The 17,127-nt window shown below is 50.3% G+C and overlaps 2 protein-coding genes and 1 non-coding gene across 3 annotated transcripts; 2 read left to right on the top strand and 1 right to left on the bottom strand.

Moving 5' to 3' along the window:
* Positions 1-990: 990 nt before the first annotated feature.
* Positions 991-2,878, top strand: LOC144177984 (uncharacterized). The gene is made up of 3 exons (XM_077705538.1): positions 991-1,393; positions 1,620-1,804; positions 2,539-2,878. The coding sequence occupies exons 1-3, from the start codon at positions 1,204-1,206 to the stop codon at positions 2,869-2,871; spliced, it is 708 nt and encodes a 235-aa protein (XP_077561664.1). The 5' UTR covers positions 991-1,203; the 3' UTR covers positions 2,872-2,878.
* A 1,877-nt stretch (positions 2,879-4,755) lies between these two features.
* On the bottom strand, positions 4,756-14,564 carry LOC144177998 (uncharacterized). Its single transcript, XM_077705544.1, has 4 exons — positions 14,521-14,564; positions 9,452-10,641; positions 5,546-6,007; positions 4,756-4,799 (listed from the first exon to the last, which is right to left on the bottom strand). The coding sequence occupies exons 1-4, from the start codon at positions 14,562-14,564 to the stop codon at positions 4,756-4,758; spliced, it is 1,740 nt and encodes a 579-aa protein (XP_077561670.1).
* Positions 8,962-9,087, top strand: LOC144178010 (U5 spliceosomal RNA). Its single transcript, XR_013323915.1, has one exon. It is a non-coding gene; the product is annotated as a U5 spliceosomal RNA (small nuclear RNA).
* Positions 14,565-17,127: the final 2,563 nt, after the last annotated feature.

The raw sequence follows: 17,127 nt of genomic DNA, 5'->3' as shown, positions 1-17,127 counted from the left end.
TATTTCGGAAGCGAAAGCGTGTGGCATGGAGCTGTGGCCCAACGCTAGATGGCTTACATTCTCCGCCACGGCGCGCAATGCAATTTCTTGTTCCTCGCCATACGCTAGATAAGGATTTATAGATAATGAAAGAAAAACAAAAAATGGCCGCATATCTGCTCCTTTCGTTGCAAATGTCGTCAAAAGACGATAGTCTTTGCAGACAGTTGCCGAAGAAATGCCCCTCCCCCCCCCCCCCCCCCCCCCCGCATTTGCTTTCCCGCTCACCTTTCATGCTGTTTCTGTACCGTCGCGCTCATCGGTAAACACATTAAAGGTTTGCGCAAGGCGATTTGAATTTACCGCGTTTCACTGCTACAGGCCGGGTTCCTCGATGCCAGTGCTGCAGTACGGCGGAGACGCACGTGAATGGAGGCGGCCGACTACAAGGTTTATAGAACCGCGTGGCCGTGCTCCACGTGCGTTCCAAGCAGAACGTGCAACCTAGCTAGTGGAACCTTTCGTTGCTGTTGCCGCGTGATTTTTCATATGCCGCCAGGAGGCGGCGGTTTTCTTTAATAGATGTAGAGTATCATTTTATATCGAAAAACCAAGCATTCATGAATTTTTTAATAAAGGAACACTGTAAATATTCCTTGTGTACTAATTTCCTGTCTTATATTCGCGTAATGTCTTGTTCTTGTTCAACAAAGTTGACAAGTATGAACATATCAACCAGACTTAGACGTTTACATTTGGCTGTGTGTATATAAGACTATTGCGCAGTAAGGAGTTTACTTTGGCCGGGTGTCTGAATCGAGTTACAGACAGACAGACGGACAGACAGACATACAGACAGACCAAAATTTCTGGGTTTAAGTAGCCCAAGAAAGACTATCGTCTTTAAAAAAATGGCTTCTCCTTCCGCGAACGCTCGCGCCGAAGCAGCGCGAGCTCATTGGACGGCTTCGCCGGCGTCGCGCCATGGCGCGTGCCCGGTGGAAAGAAAGTTCTAGTATAACCTCCTTGGAAGAGGCGCTGCTGAAGGTGACTCACAAGGAACGCTCGCCCGCTTCACAAGCGCGTCTCGCAGCACAGCACGCGAGGCAGACTATCGTACTGAACAGCGTAGCCCACGTTTCGTTCTTTCGTAGGCTTAGCTCTCCGTCTCTCCCGCTTTCTGGCGACTCTTCAAGGAGAAGCCGCGGACGCTGTCTCTAGACAATGGATTGTTACGCGCCTGCAGTGCACGAGAGGACGCCCTTGTGGACGGTGGATAAAGAGGCTAGGCTCATCAGCCTGTACAGCCAGTTCGCCCTGCTGTGGGACCACCGCCAAGAGGGCTACTACAAGAGGGAGCAACGCCAGCACGCCTTGCGAGCCATCGCCAGGGGATTGGACAACGAGTTCGAAGGTGGGAAGGGTAACTTGCCCAACCGCTTCCATTTTTATGTTTCTGTAGATGTAGCCCCGGCAACACACCGTGTATAAACCGCACTCGCATGGTCGCAATCCCTGGCGTAGTACAAAAATACCACGTTATACCTAAGTTGGCCGCACACTGGATTTCATGTGTGCTCGGAGTATTTTTCTCTTTCTCCTCATGCCGAGGGTCATGAGCACATTTTTCTCGCCCGCAGTGCCCAGAGTGAAGGATAAAATCAAGAGTCTTCGCGACTACTTCGTGAAGGAGCTTAAGAAAGAAGAAGGAATGCGACAGTCAGGTTACGTGTCCCCCTGGACGCACTTCCGGTCCTGGGAATTCCTCCGTCCAGTAATCCGTGCCACCGAAGACGGGCCACAAGTCGTCGACCTGCCTTATCTTGTAAGTGTCGCTCCTTGCGCTGTTTCCGAAAAAGGTAGCAGTTGAAATGTGACGATACTGGCTGGTTTCGTCAGGGGCAGTACGTTTGTTAAGAGTAAGACTGATTTATTGATTGATTGTGGGGTTTAACGCGCCAACGCAACGCAGGCGATGAGGCGCACCGTGGTGGAGGGCTCCGGATTAATTCTGACCACCTGGGGTTCTTTAACCTGCGCCGAAATCTCGAACACACGGGTGTTTTCGCTTTTGCCGCCATCAGAAAACCGGCTGCCGTGGCCGGGATTCAAACCCATGTCCTCGGACTCAGCAGCACAACGCCATAGCCATTCCGAAACGGGGATGAACGTTGAAATATGGTGACGCTGGCCGTCTGGAGGACCTCTTCTCTGCGGAAGGGGGGGGGGGGGTGGAGTGCCAGCCACACCTAACTTATCCCACTGTGGAGTTTCTGCCCACTGCGTTAGTAAACTCTGCCTTGATCGTGATATCGTGTTGGAAATTGCTTGAATTGCCTCCAATTGCTTGAATTAATAGCATTCATTACATATATAGTGCAACACGTTTGTTCTGCGCGAAAAAGTTAGCCAATGGTGTAAAAACCTGCACAATTTTTTTTTTGTAGAAGAATTACACTATTGGCGGAGCTGAAATTCATAAAATGTAGAAATATTTGGTATGTTGGATTTAGCAACCCACAATTCTCATACTCACAGGCTGTCGTTGTCGTCTTCCAGCCGACGCTGCCGCCTTGCGTCAAGAACGAGCCAAACTCGTCTACGGCTTTCGACGAGGTGTCTGAAGCGAGCGGTCATGGCATCAGAAGAGCACCAGCCAACAGCATCAACGTCACGAGAATGGTCCCTGAAAACGAAAGTCAGTCGGCGGTGGATGGCAGCAGCTGCTTCGTGGTCCCAGAACTTCACAAGACCGACGTTGACGCTCTGTTCTGCCTCCGCGTATTATGGGAACTGCGCCAGCTGTCGAGCTACAAACGTGACCTCACAAAAACACGCATAGAGCGAATGTTGTTTGAAGTTAAACACATGACCGAAGAGTGCAGAGAGTAGAGGACTCGGTGGACGAAAACGACGACGGAGAGTTTTTAGCATGACGGCTAGCGTAGGCAAACGCTACGGCCGTGGGTGCCGGGACACGACTGGGCTGGTGCGAATTCGTTCCTCGGGGATGGTGGCCCATGCCTTGCCGAGCCCCCGCATTCGTTCCGGTGAGGGGCGACCTCCTCGCCCTCCCTGCGCGCGCATGCACAGTTGGGACCCAGTAACCCACCGCCGTAGCGTTAGCGTAGGCTAGCCGCTATGTTAAAACTCTCTTCCGTAAGTGGGGAGTGAGAGAGATGATAAACCGTCAGATGGTTGGGCAGGGAGGTGGGACACATCTCTCGCTATCTCTGGGGTTAGGTTGGGCAAGGACGCTAGTCATCGTGGATATAATGACACGCTGAAGTATACAATTGAGGATCTGTGGCAGGCGCACAGGGTAGTTATTTGAAATAATACGAAAATGACGATAAAAGAGTTTAGGATTAAATGTAGCCTTGCTTACTCCTAAAAGCTTTGTTTCGGGGAATAAGGCAATGTGTTTCTTTCGGTGCGTGAATATAAGTTCTTTTGTACTTTTATATTTTTTTCGTGAATAAAATGTAATGACGTCAGTTAATTGGGTTAGACTATTACGCGTCTCCGCTCGCTGTGCCTTTCGGGAATCCATGACCACCTTCGTCGTACGGTACGGCTCGAAGACAACGCATGCACTATGGTTGCCTGACGACGCCTTGTGTCCGCCAGCGTCACGTCAGCCATTTATCTGCGAATCACTAAAGTTAGACAAGCTTACTTCTGCTGTGACGTGTCTTGTTCGCCTCAGCCGTTGTAGAGTATCTGTTTCCCGAAGCCACTGGAGGGCTCCAAGTTTTACGGCCACGTGCCAAGCCAGAAATACACATTGTAAGATGAAGCATGGTTGCTTCTCTGCTTTTTGCACAAGCACGCTAGTTTGGAAGAGGAGGGAAGCTTGGCGAGAGCACTCCCTCCAACTCCAAGGCGACAAAGCCAGGATTACTGTCATTCGCGGACCCTAATTATGCCCAATGGTGTATTGCGTGAATAAAAATAAAAAACCAAAATTAATAAGTGCGTAGAGTGGCGGCATCATAATGGAATTCCTTTTTCTTCATGATGTTATGGCCACGCACTTGTGCCAGCTGGCTTGTCATTCTGCGCCATCCCATACGGCCTCCAAAGAGGGCTGCACTGTACGAGTCCAGACGGCAGACCTCACGTGGACTTCCAGCAGCTCGCTGGTGAGACAGTGGAGGACAAACCCTGAGCATTTAGGCTCTGACCTCCATCCTATCTGGATAAAGTTGACTCCAAATAGTCCGAAGAGCGACCTGCGGATAAGGACGAGCAGTGTGGATTGACACAAGGTCAGGACGCTGTTCAGACAATATGAAGCCAACCAGCCTGTCTCTGAGGTACAACATAAGGCAGCAGCCCTTGCCACCCGCACATTGGAGATCGACCCATAGCTTCCTACCAAGGATGAGCACCTTGCCAATACGGCTCCGCCGCTTCCACCGACCCACTGCACCTGCTCTGCCCGTACTGCTAGGACTCCGCCATGCGCTGGAAAAATACTGAAAAAGAACGACAGCAGAAGATTGGCTCCTTCCTCCGCGAAGGGCACGTGCCTTAGCAGAGCGAAATCATCGGATGGCCTCGCTGGCGTCGCGTGCCGATGTGGCGAGGAACGCTTGTCTGTTTCTCACGCGGAGCCCGCGTTTCGCTCTTTTCTAAGCTTATCTCTCCATCTCTCGCACTCTTTTGCGACTCTTAAGATCTCACGGTGAAGACAAGCCGCGCACGCTGTCGCGTTACCCTCAGAGACAATGAAGAGAACGCCTTTTTGGACACTCGAAAAAGAATCTCGGCTCAAGGATTTGCAGTAAGGTCGGCCCGGACTACTGTCACGAGGCCTGCAACAGGAGGAACGAACGTGACCACGCCGTTGGAGCCGTCGCAACGAGCTTGGACGACGCGTTCGAAGGTGAGATGAAAAGTGCGCAAAACAGCTTTTTTTTAAATGCAGAGCATTTCAGTAACTCACGATGTCACCCGCGTTGTCCCGTCGTAGTCCGAACCGTCGTTGTTCGCACCCCTCCCCCTACACTATATAAAAGAAAATACTATCCGGCGCCTGGTTTCGATCCCTCGACCCTGCGGGCGGAACGCAATGTACATGGTGCTCTACCCACTGCGCCACAAAGCCGACACAGAATGGGCTAATACAAATATTAGCAGCGTGCGTCTGCCTAAAGAATGCCTGCTGTACAATACCGGCCAGCATCTAATAAGCACGCGTTTGATGAGACAACGAAAGCACCACGGCAAAGATCGTACGCAAACGGGCCAATATTTATCGCGTGCACGAAAGACACAACCGGAAGCGTTCAAACCTTTAATTCAGCCACCCACAGTTTCAAAGCTTCTTTTATCATCGAAGGCCTCAACCATTATCTGCCTGAGCAAAAGAACGTAAATTATCTTTGGCTGCACTCGAATACGAAGGGGAACAAAGCGATTTCAGAGTTTGGGTCTGAATCGTTCTGGTTTAGCGGAGCACACACGGGTAGCAGAACGCCGGAAAGCGAATGCAAGCAAATGCCACCCAGAAGAGAACGAAGAGGGTCGAGACCGCGAAGCCTTGAACGACAGCCCCGACCTGGCCTGTACAGCGCGTACATCCAGGCCACGGCCATGACGCCTACGTTACCAGCGCTGTACACGCGGTGGACCGTGAGCCGCGGGGCGTCCCCGTGGGATGGTATTCCGGGATGCACCATTGGGACGGCACCATGCTCCGACGGGGTAGCACACGCAGGTCGTAAGCGGCGTTCTCGGCTTCTATATCGGCAAGGACGGTGCAGCAACGTGTCCGTGCAGCGGCACGAACTTGTAGCACCGGCCCCTGCCATTTCGCCGCCGACGTAAATCACCTTGCGGCCACCGCAGGCCAGGGAAACTCGGGCCGTGGCCGCCGCTGCTGTCGGCCGCCCGCAGCCGTTAGGGTTGCCGGCACGGTCTTGTTGTGCCGCAGCGGCCACGTCGTCGCTTTGCTCTTGCCGGCCCGCTTTGTCACACTCGTACTGGTCGCGTCCCTCTCCGTGGTCGACGTCAAGGGAAGCTGCACAACCGGGTTGGCCGGTGCATTTCGGCTTAGCACTAACTGTGACGTACGGCGATGAAATTGAGCACTGCGCATGCCCTGCTGAGCATGGGTGGCGTCGTCGTCAAGCAGGCTGGACGACGACGATGACGACGGCGATGACGATGGTGATGATGGTGACGATGAAAACCATGTCGACGACGATGACCCATGAAAGAAGGATGCATCTGGCGTAGAGTTTAAGCTAGTGAGAAACTCTACGGCATCTGGTGATTATGACAATGGCCGACATAAAATGACCCGCTCTGTGGGATTGGCAAAGAGGCATTCGATAAAGCTGTTGGACAACAACAAACCGAGAAATGACATGGAGATCTATTCCGAATGGTGAGAACTGCGTGGAAGTACGACTCAAGATTCCCCTCCTAAGTGACAACTGGAGCGGAGGCACAGAAATGGATTCGCCAGGACTGGCCAACCCGCAGACTTGTATTTACCAACAATTTCTCCTGGATTTTCCGTTCCGTGCGAGTCCCCGAACTCCCACAATGTTGGAAATAAAACACTTGGAGCAGTTTCATTGTTACAAGGCATAGAACGCGATTAACATGTTCCAATCACCTTAACTGTGCACCCATGCTCATCTAATCACGCTACCTCATCATCATCCAATACCTACCTTTCCCCCCTCCCTTTAACCACACCCCTTGCCTATGCCCTGCGGCAGAATAACTCTATCGTTACAGCGGGAAATTGACCGATATTTAGGGGTCTACGGGAGCGTTTTTTCTGCTAAACATATTGGTTGGCCGCTAATTTAAGCAACATAAAATGCCCATTATTTAATGCACTTTCCAAGAACACAAGTTTTTAAATGTTTTCATACATCACAGTTGCGCAAAAAAGTATCAAACTCAAAATGTTTGTCAGGTTGTTGGAGAAAATGAGGAGAAAAAATGGGACGCGAGAGTGTTTAGGTACCTGTAATGAGGATCATGGAGACGTGGTGGAGACGGAGGACCAGACAGCTGACCACGCGGTACGGAAATTCGGTAGGGGAAGGTGGGGTATACACAACAGTTAGAAAGCAGGTAAAAGCAGCAGAGACGACGAATTGGGTGCAGAGAATGGAAGGAAAAAGAACATTGGAGTTTTATAGAACAGGGAAGCTCGAAATCAGGAATGAATGTTTCTATGGCAATACGCGAGGCATTGCATTGCTCTTTGGAGCACAGGCGGGGTGTATGACAACACGGGAACAAACGGATAACTACAGGCAACAGGACGAAACTTGTGTATGCTGCGGCAGGAATCCGGAAACCGTAGGGCATGTTGTCTTAGACTGCACAGAGATACGATCGCGACGGGACGATGGGGAAGCGACGTTGACGGAGGCTTTGGGATTTGGTGTGAGGGGGAGCCTCAACTTCAGGGCCATAGAGGAGACGAAGAGGCGGCTGGAGTGGTGTTAGAAGAAAAGTAGGGGAGAGAGTGTGACGTAGGAAGAGTAATATACCGAATTAGAATTTAGAACAGAAGAAGGGGAGGTAAACAGGTCTGCAAGGGCAGGTAGGGGGGGGGGGGAATAAATGGGAGTTTAAAACCGGTGACGGGGGGAGGTGGCTGACCCACTAGGTTAGTTAAGGTTAGGGTAAATAAGTAGAATAACACAGGCAAGTCGGTTGGTAGCAACCGACATCCCGATACAATAAGAGGGCCTCTAATCATCATCATCATCACCACCACACCACCACATCCATCATCATCATCATCATCGCTCGAGCGCAGGAGCCCTATATGCGCTAACGGTCAGCTAGGCCTTCCAAAGAATTACCCGCATCACGTGTTCACAAGTGGTCGTTACTTATTTCTGAGTCGATTGCTTACCGTGAAGGTGTAGGTTTCGGCGGGAAATAGGTAGAACACTCCTTTTCCTGAACCAGAGCATGAAACGTGTTGTTATACCTGCCGAATCTTCAGCAGAGTTTCCTCGCTGAAGTCGCTGCAAAAAAAAAAAAAAAAGGCTCCGATCTCCAGCAATTCCGAATAAATTTCACTTTATAAAGTCATGACGCATTTTAGAAAATGGCTGCTTTCTATCTAAGCTTCACGAATTAAGCGTATTAGGCACACTAACGGTAATGCGGCATCACAAAAAGTCATGGGTAAAAAGTGATGCTGTATGTGGTGTTAAAATGACAATAAAGAACTCTATTTTGGCTTCGAATATGCAATCAATCTTTCTTTACATTTATTTGGGGTATACTTGGCGCTTCGGTTCAGAGGTGTGTTCTCTGTTTTGCCAATGGTTTCTGATGAACTGCAAATGATTTTATTGCACCAGTGTACCTAATAAACTTGCCGTTGCCGAGAAGACGCCCGCTCAGAATAGCGTAGCCCATAATATAGCTCCAGTTATGAAGACATAGGAGCACCGCTGAACGAGATTCGAATTTTTAAGATTAGGCTGGCATAGGTCCCAATCTTAGGATAGAAAGAGCGAATTAGTGGCACACGGAATATTTCGTGAATAGCCTACGCACGTAGATTTAGTGCACTACTTATTGTATCGCCGGACAACAATATGGACACAGCCTCGTTATTAGTGCAAGGGTGTTACTACAATGGTTGAGCGATACGCAAAAGACGCATTTTCTGGCAATGCGAGCCATGCTAATCAAGCCACCACGAAAGGACATCTCATTTTCCCCTCGCCTAATAACCCCACCCTTTTCCCTAGCGAGCAATGGGAGATCTTGCTGTCCAGCCCCGCCTTGGAGGATCAGCTGCGGCTGGTTATGGGGGGCCAGGTGGGGAAGGGCGCATATGGAAAAAAGGGGAAAAATTAATGTTCCCTACAAAAACAAAATCAACGTATATAAAAAGGGGAACAACCCTGCACCAGCTAGGCTATAGCAGGTTAATGCCGATTAGAAAAATGAAAGAACACGAAGCCGAGGCTCCAAAACACACCGCTCAGGTCTATCCTCAAATCCGCGCAATAATCTTTCCGCTTTTACTAAAGATTACCGTAGGGGGGGACACTCCAATGAGCCTATAGGCCAATTTTATGAGGGGACAGGTGTTGGAGGACACATATGGACACCTGTGAAGAGGGAGCCACTCTCATCCAGTGCGTTTTGCGCTGACATGATCTCTTATACAATTTTTTCCTTCCTTCATAATGACCATATCTGCTCTTTCCGTGGTCGCTATCGGTCTGCATCAACGTGGCAGGTTTCCCGCGCGATCGTCGTCCTGAAAGAGAGAGAGAAATAAACGTTTATTTGCTGAAAAGACTAGCCAGGACTTGATCCTTGCCGGTCCGAGGTGGTAGGTCTCCTCAGTCCAGGAAACCTCTGGCGGTGGCTGCCGTCTTCGCCCGGTTCACCAGATTCTTCTGGTTCTCCGGATCCTCGTAGACGAGCAGTGCCTCCCACTTTTCAGCGATGTCGTGGTCACCGGTGGTATGGGCGCTTGCAATATCTTGTGTTGCGGCAGTCAGGGTTGTTGAGGATGCTCGGCTATCCACAGGTGGGTCTGGACGGCGGTCATCGCAAGGGCACTCCAGGATCATGTGTGCCAAGGTGTCGGGTATGTCGCAGTAAGGGCAGAGATATGAAAATTGCGTGGGGTAGATGCGGTTCATGATTATTCCGTGTGTGTACGTGTTTGTTTGGAGCCGACGAAAGATTACGCTCTCTTCCTTGGTGAGGTCGGGGTGTGGTGGGGGATATCTCCTCCGCTCAAGTCGGTAGTGCTGAAGTATGGCCCTGTAGGTGACGGGTACGTCTGCTGCGCCCGTTGCAGCACGGATGTTGGGTGGCAGGAAGGCCCGGCTGGCGTGCTCTCGGGCTGCAGCGTGCGCTGCTTCGTTTCCCGCCATCCCTTCATGCCCCGGGATCCAGGTGACGTAGGTGTCAGGAAGTTGGGGGCGCGTCTTTAAGATATTAAGAGCCGTCGCGGACACGCGTCCTTTCTGAAAGTTCCGACATGCCGCTTGGGAGTCGGTGAATATCAGTGCTCGGTCGCTGCAGGTCGTCATTGCCAAGGCGATGGCTGCTTCTTCTGCAGTTTCGGGGTTACGAGCCGGTATTGTTGCCGACGTCAATTCCCTGCCTCGTGGGTCCGTGACGCTTATTGCGAAAGCAGTGTGGTCTGGATATCGAGCAGCGTCTGTGTATCTGGTGTTAGGATCCTTTTCATATTTTCGGAGGAGTGCCTTCGATCTTGCCTGTCTTCTTTCTTTGTGGTAAGTGGGATGCATGTTACGTGGTATGCGTGCTATACAGATGGTCTCTCGGAGTTCCGATGGTAGCCTCGCTTTTTGGTCGGTGTCCGCGATGTAGGTTTCACTGTAGTTGAGGAAACGGAGTACTGCTCTGCCTGTAGGAGTGAGCTTGAGGCGTTCGAGTTGGCTGGCTTTGTGGGCTTCGACCATCTCCTCCCACGTATTATGTACGCCTAATTTAAGGAGCTTGTCGGTGGATGCCATGAAAGGAAGGCCTAGAGCAGTCTTGGTTGCTTTCCTAATAATTATGTCCAATTTGTTTATTTCAGCGTTTTTTAAGGCTAAGTATGGGGTGCCATACGTGATCCTACTGGTTATTAATGCTTGAATGATCCGCAAGGTGTCTTGTTCTTTGAGCCCCCTTCGTTGATTCGCGATTCTTTTAAATGACTTGTGTCACAGTTTGTTGTAGCTTGGGAAGATGAGCTGCACCCGATCCATCCTTGTGTATGGTCAGACCTAGTACACGAAGGGAGTTGACCCTGGGAATTTCCACTCCATAAAGAGTGACGCTGGGATCCGGATGAAGAAGTTTAGGTGGTCGTCCTCGAGTTCGAGCCTTCAGCACGAGAAGTTCGGATTTCTCCGGAGCACACTGGAGACCGCAAGAGTCCAAGTAGTTTACTATCACGTCGATAGCCTCCTGCAGGGCGTCCTGTTGTCTTCCAGTTGTAGGCGCTCTCATCCACAGCGTGAGGTCGTCTGCGTAAAGAGCATGCCTCAGTCCTTCGATAGTTTGAAGTTTCTTTGGCAGGTGCAGCATGGCGATGTTAAAAAGCAGCGGGGAGACCACTGAACCTTGAGGCGTGCCTTTGTTTGGTAGGTGGAATTTTGCGCCTCGAAGGTTGCCGATGCCCACCGTTGCCGTGCGATTCGTGAGAAAGTTTTGAACATAATTGTAAGCTTTGGGGCCGCAATTGGTACTTTGCAGATTTTCGAGGATCTTTTCATGCTTGACATTGTCAAAAGCGCCCTTGACGTCGATAGCAAGTATACAGGACTTGTGATGGCGATCCAAGCGGTCTATGATGTCCTCCTTCAGAAGCAGAAGGATGTCTTGGGTAGACAAATGCTGTCGGAACCCAAACATTGTGTCCGGTATGTACCCGTTGTCCTCGAGATATGGCGTGAGCCGATCGTGGACCATGTGCTCAAGAAGTTTACCCGCGCAGGAAGTCAGTGATATAGGGCGAAGATTCTCAATACGTAGAGGCTTGTTTGGCTTAGGAATCATTGTCACATCCGAGTGCTTCCACGTTGCCGGTAGTTCGCCTGTTTCCCAACATACGTTAAAATACTCTAGGAGCGCTTCTGTTGCGTTTGGAGGTAGGTTACGGAGGAGCTTATTGGTAATCTTGTCTTTGCCGGGCGAAGTATTCCTTGTGAGTTTGGCCAGGGCTGCCTCCATTTCAGCTTTTGTGAAGGGTCTATCGAGGTCGGGATTATGTTGGCCACGGTACGGATCAGTACTTGTCGGACTCGATGGGATGTCACCGGCAAACTTGCGTTGAATCTCATCTAGTATGTCTTGTTGGGTGCCTGCGTATGAATGGACGATTTTTTGAAGGTCTTGCTTTTGCTGCATTTTTGTCCGTGTAGTCGCCAGAAGGCCTCGTAATATAAGCCAGGTCCTTTTTGTGCTGAGGGTGCCCTGAAGTTGGTCACATGCCTTGTCCCAATTTTGCCGGTAGAGCAGGGCGCCATATTCTTCGGCTTTCTTAGTGATGGCTGCGATTTTCAGCTTGAGTTTTCTGTTGTGCTTTTGTCTTTTCCACCGTTTGAGGAGGCTTCTTCTTGCTTCCCAAAGGTGGGAAAGGTGTAGGTCAACAGCGGGAATATCTGTGTTCAGTTGAATTATTTTTGTGTGCTCCTCCGCTTTTTCAAGTATCTTAGAAAGCCATTTGTCAATTTCTTCGATGTTTCCAGGATTGACGTCGGTACGGAAGGCTTTCCAATCTGTGATCTTTGCTGTCCCGGACCGAATGGTTCTTTTTCGGTGGCTTATCTCGAGTTTTAGGATGTGATGATCACTTCCTAACGTCTCCTCCAGTCTCGTCCACTCTGCCTGGTGGATGCCGTGGGTAAAGGTGAGGTCGGGATTAGTGTCTCTGGAGACGCTGTTGCCTACTCGGGTTGGTTGCAGCGGATCGTTCCAGAGACTTAAATTGTGAGATTGGGCGGCGTCATGTATGCGGGTCCCTTTCTTAGTTGTTGACGGGTACCCCCACACCGTGTGAGGAGCATTAAAATCACCCGCGATCACGACTTTGTGCCCTTTCGTGATGTTCCTGATTTTCCTTATAAATTGCTCGAAGTTCGCCAGTTGGTCTCGAGGGGGGCTGTAGACGCTTAAAATGAAGAGGCTTTGCTGAGTCTTTCTGCCAGGTAAGATTTCGACAAGTGTATGGTTCACGTTGGTGTCCATGATTTCGTGCAATTGGGCGGTAAGGGTCTTTTTAGTCAGGACTGCGGTGCGCTCTGTTCTGCTGAAGGCGTTATATCCTTGAAGGCGAATGTTAGTGCTGTACGTTTCCTGGAGGGCTATCGCATCTGGTTCATCTTGTTTAGTGAGTTCTAGGAGGTTAGGGATTTTGCGCCTGATAGATCTACAGTTCCATTGCCAGATTTTGGTTTGAAAGACGTCTGTGGTGCCGTTAGTTTGGACTGCCATCTTCGATAGATTCAATGTCAGAGAGCTCTTCTCTACTTAATGAGCAAGAACGGGAAGCGTCATGGCTATCTTTTCGTGCCTTTTTCCGCGCCGCAACTATAGGGCTGAGGATTGAGTCGAGCGTCGTTTTGGTGATGTAGTTCTTCCTGGCGTATGCAACGAAGTTGTCAAAGATTACCGTGTTGTGGGATGCTTGCTCCGCAAAAGGCGCTATGGCTTTCTGGATTTCTGCCGTGACGACCTGCTGTATGTTTGCCATGATCCTCTGTTCAAGTGCGGCTATTCTGTCTTCAGTTAGCTGAATGACTCGCTCCTCTGTGAGTAGTACTTGTTGTGGAGGGCGTTTAGCAGCTTCTTGCTCTCGACAGCGCTGGAGCAGCTTATCAATTAGTGTTTGCTGGCTTTGGATCTTCATCTCTAAGGCTTTGATGGCAGCTTCATCTTCGGAGCTTCTTCCAGATTCGCTTGCCACATTGGCGTAGCTTACTCTCTTTTGGGATGGAGCTCGCGAGCCGGATCGAGATTGCGAATGCGCTCTGGATCTGTCTCTGCTTCTTCTCTGCGCGTTGTTATTGCTGTTATTTGAAGTGGTGCTATTGGCTGCTTGTAGATCCGGGAAGTCTTCTGTGCGGGGCCGCCATCCGCTCCGTGGATCTTGGCTCTTTACTTCCCATTGCTGCCGAACCTTGTGGGGGGGGGGTGGTCCTGGCTTCAGCTTCTGCCTGCAGTCTGTTCCTGCCGTCTCATGCGGTTGTTTGCAGATTTTGCAGTAAGGCCGGCACTCGTGGTCAGGTAGTTGATTTGTCTGGCCGCATTTGTGGCAGAAGTTTTGACCTGAAAAGCCTGAATTATTCAGTTTACTGTGAAAAAACGCCTACCTGACATTCTGGAAATCTCTCTTTGAGTTCTTTTAGTTGATTAACTACGCGACAGAAAGAGAGAGAGAGAGAGAGAGAGAGAGAGAGTGGGGAGAGAGAGAGGGATAGAGAGAGAATAAACTTTATTCAGTTTGCCAACTGTGATGCATAGTCGTCGGCCGTGAACCCTCGGGGTCTGGCAGTGTCCTCAGCCACATGGTCGGTCTGCTCAGTTCCGACCTAGCGGGAGCTGAGCAGCAGGGTCTGTCACTTCCCACTGTTGATGATTGTGTGACCTTTCGTGATCGCCTGCGGACATTGCCATAACATGTGCGCTAGGTACACTCGTTCCTGACATGTATGACACTCGGGGTAGTTGCGCCCCGTTAGGGTAGCAATAGCTATAAACAAGTGGGTTTGGATATGAGTGGGTCTGTAGGCGTAACCAGACCACCCAATGTCGCCTATGAGAGATGGGTGGGCTGGTGAGGAGCGGGCTCGGGCAAAACGATAATGATCGTAAATTTCACTGAATGATAATAGCCTATCCCTGTCCGATATGGGGACGGGTTCCTCATCAGAGGGGCCGTCCGCTCGATCGGTGAAGCCTTGAGAGGCTTCGTGAGCAGAGTCGTTCCCTGCAAAACCAGAAATTAGGATTACGGACGCCTCCCTTGATATGTGTCCCCGTTAGAAATTTAGCACCGCTGACTTGGAGTCGCTGATGATTGTCTTGATTTTTGTGGAGGAAACCATGGCCGCTTCTTCTCCAACCACCTAATGCCTCGTGCGGATAGAGCAAGAGGCGATAGTATTTATCTGATTGGTGACCACTCCTATGGCCATGGCTTAGCAGTGATCAACCACACGCGGAAGGAGAAGGGCACGCGTGGGGCGCCGAAGCAAATCTTTTTTGCAAAAGCGGAAGCCGTTACACCACTTGATTGGTTATGAGTGGCCGAGTCTGCGAGAGCATGCGTGGTCGTGTCCTGGCGGGCGCAGAGGACGCGAAAAGGGCACGGAAACGATTCCAGTATTTCGTCCACCTTGCATATGATACCCAGTGTACTGTTTATGCACCGGGGCTCTCAAGTAGCCTGGGTGGAGTCGGTGTATATTACATACCCCCGTGTTGGGGAAGAGCAGAGCTCAGTAGCTAAAGCACACAGGCCACCACAAATGGCAACCAGCTTCGCCAACTCAGAACGAAGTAGCGCCTCCGTGATACACGTGCGTGTCTGGTTAATGATATTCCAGGGCAGACAAGGTTTGTGTGGATGATGCTGTCCGCTACCCCTGCATCAACATGAGCTTGACGTCCACCTATCGAGTCAAGAAAAAGCGGTGGGTTGGCATGGTAGGCATGATGGTGAATGCTTTTATGCACCCTAGAGGCTGATTTTCCGTGGCCTGAGGTAGGTGCCGTGGGGGTGGCTCCGCTGAGCGAGGTAGCAGAAGCGATACACAATCAGTGACTGTCGAAGTTGCACAGAGAACAATAATGAATGTCGGGAACGCCTTGGACCGTACAATTTGTAAAGAGGTGGGCAGTAAAAGGTCATTTGCATCCCGTAAAAACAAAGATCGGTTAACAAGCTGACGAACATAAACATGGCACAACGCACCCTTACTCTCCTTGCCTCACCAAAAACGATTGGTTCTGCTTGAACGGCCCTACACTAGTTGATATTACAGGATATTACAGTACTTTCTATTAAGTTTAGGATGCCTTGTGTTTTTGGTGATATGTAGCAGGTACGTAGCAGGTGATATGTAGCAGGCGATCGCTCCTAGTACAATGCACCCCTATCCAAATACGCTTACTTTCTGATACAAGATCGAGGCACCGTTTACACTTAATGGAACCATGTAGGGCAGCAAGCACACCACCACCCCGTCGTTTCCCATGCAGAGAGGCACGGTCATGGCGGAAAATAAACATGAATAATACTAAGAATAATGATAATATTTGTAAAACAGTATTCCTGACTACTCTAATAAGCTGACTCCAGCATAACGAAGTACGTAAAAATTGTACGAGAAAAGAACGGTTGGAATAAGAGAAGAAGATGAACCTGATAAAAAATTCGGCGTTTGGTGAGAAAGAAGAAAAGACAGACATGGCCAGGCTCCGCAGCAGCAGAGACCCGGGGCTCCCCGAGAAGGCCCCATTTAGCGACTGCCGGATCTGCACGGAGGATGGCGGGGAGTTCTGGGGCCATCGCGCCTTTCTGTGCACCACAAGCCCCTTTTTTGGCGCCCTCTTCAGCGAGGAGTACGGTGACCGAAGAGAAGTCGTGCTCCGAGGAGTTGCGTTGCCCACTCTCAACGCCCTCGTGTCATTCTACTACACAGATGAGGTGGGTGAGCTGGTATAAACGAAGCAAAGCGTCTAGCTTTGATCGGTAATCCATAGATTAGGACTGCATGACCGCTTGCTGCTAAAATTACTTGAAGATCTATTGGTAGATCTTGACGAGTGCCCCAGCATCTCGTCCCTTTCGCCAATTCGATGCTTGGCATAATTTTCATGCATCACTCCTTCGTCAAAAGACCGCAAAGCGAAGTTCCTCGCGTGTCCCTTGTACACAGTGCAAACCGTGCATACCCCTCTAAACGCCTACCAAGCCACGTTCTCTCGCTTTAACGGTGGCTTTGGCCGCCCGCCTCTACTTTCTTGTCCACGCATATCAGCGTTTAGTCGCTGTCGTTTCCATTACTTCAGCCTGCACTGGCTGCAGGCTCGATTCTTCAACGCGTACAAACGATGGCGGGACCCGTCGAGGAAAGGCGACTGGCGAGCCGCGCTTCGTTTTGTCTCCCTGGCAACGGCGCGTCGTGGAGGCAGCTCTCTTCAATCTATACTCCACTTTATTTGTTCACTTAAAGTGCCGACCAACAGCGCAGGGCCTTGTCGGGTGATGCACTGGGCACATGAATATAAGGCATACAAAAGACAACATAGAGAAAGGGGAAAGTAAATAAGAAACCGGGAACAATAAATGTTCAGATATATACAAAAGAGAAGAGGGATCAAAGAAGGCAAAATCACTTTCCGTACAACAAGAGCTCGGTGGTCATGTGTAGAGAATTCAACACAAGCATAAGCAAAGTGAAGCTTACGGCGCAAAAACACAAGAGCAGAGGAAAAAGTGAAGGTGCGACTTCTCCCCAGCATGTGCATTCAAAATGTCAGATTTTTCAAGGAGCTTTTAAAAAGAACCATGTAATTGCCAAAAATGTCAATCGAAGATAAAAATTGGGCCCATCTCCCCGCGAGGGGGACTCGAGTAAATGCGTCGCATAGGGGGTGGGTGTA

This window comes from Haemaphysalis longicornis, unplaced genomic scaffold, assembly GCF_048455015.1.
Source record: "Haemaphysalis longicornis isolate Haplotype H1 unplaced genomic scaffold, Haemaphysalis longicornis Haplotype H1 scaffold_37, whole genome shotgun sequence".
NCBI classification, from domain to species: Eukaryota; Metazoa; Arthropoda; class Arachnida; order Ixodida; family Ixodidae; genus Haemaphysalis; species Haemaphysalis longicornis.
Note: the sequence above shows the minus strand (reverse complement) of the source record. Positions and strands in the feature narration are given on the sequence as shown.

Coding starts and splice junctions, on each gene's coding strand:
- LOC144177984 (XM_077705538.1), top strand. CDS start 1,204: ATGGATTGTTACGCGCCTGCAGTGCACGAGAGGACGCCCTTGTGGACG. Junction 1,394..1,619: donor ATTGGACAACGAGTTCGAAG/GTGGGAAGGGTA, acceptor TCTCGCCCGCAG/TGCCCAGAGTGAAGGATAAA. Junction 1,805..2,538: donor TCGTCGACCTGCCTTATCTT/GTAAGTGTCGCT, acceptor GTCGTCTTCCAG/CCGACGCTGCCGCCTTGCGT.
- LOC144177998 (XM_077705544.1), bottom strand. CDS start 14,564: ATGGTTTCCTCCACAAAAATCAAGACAATCATCAGCGACTCCAA. Junction 10,642..14,520: donor ACAATCATCAGCGACTCCAA/GTCAGCGGTGCT, acceptor GAATCAACGAAG/GGGGCTCAAAGAACAAGACA. Junction 6,008..9,451: donor TGCAAGCGCCCATACCACCG/GTGACCACGACA, acceptor CCGGTTGTGCAG/CTTCCCTTGACGTCGACCAC.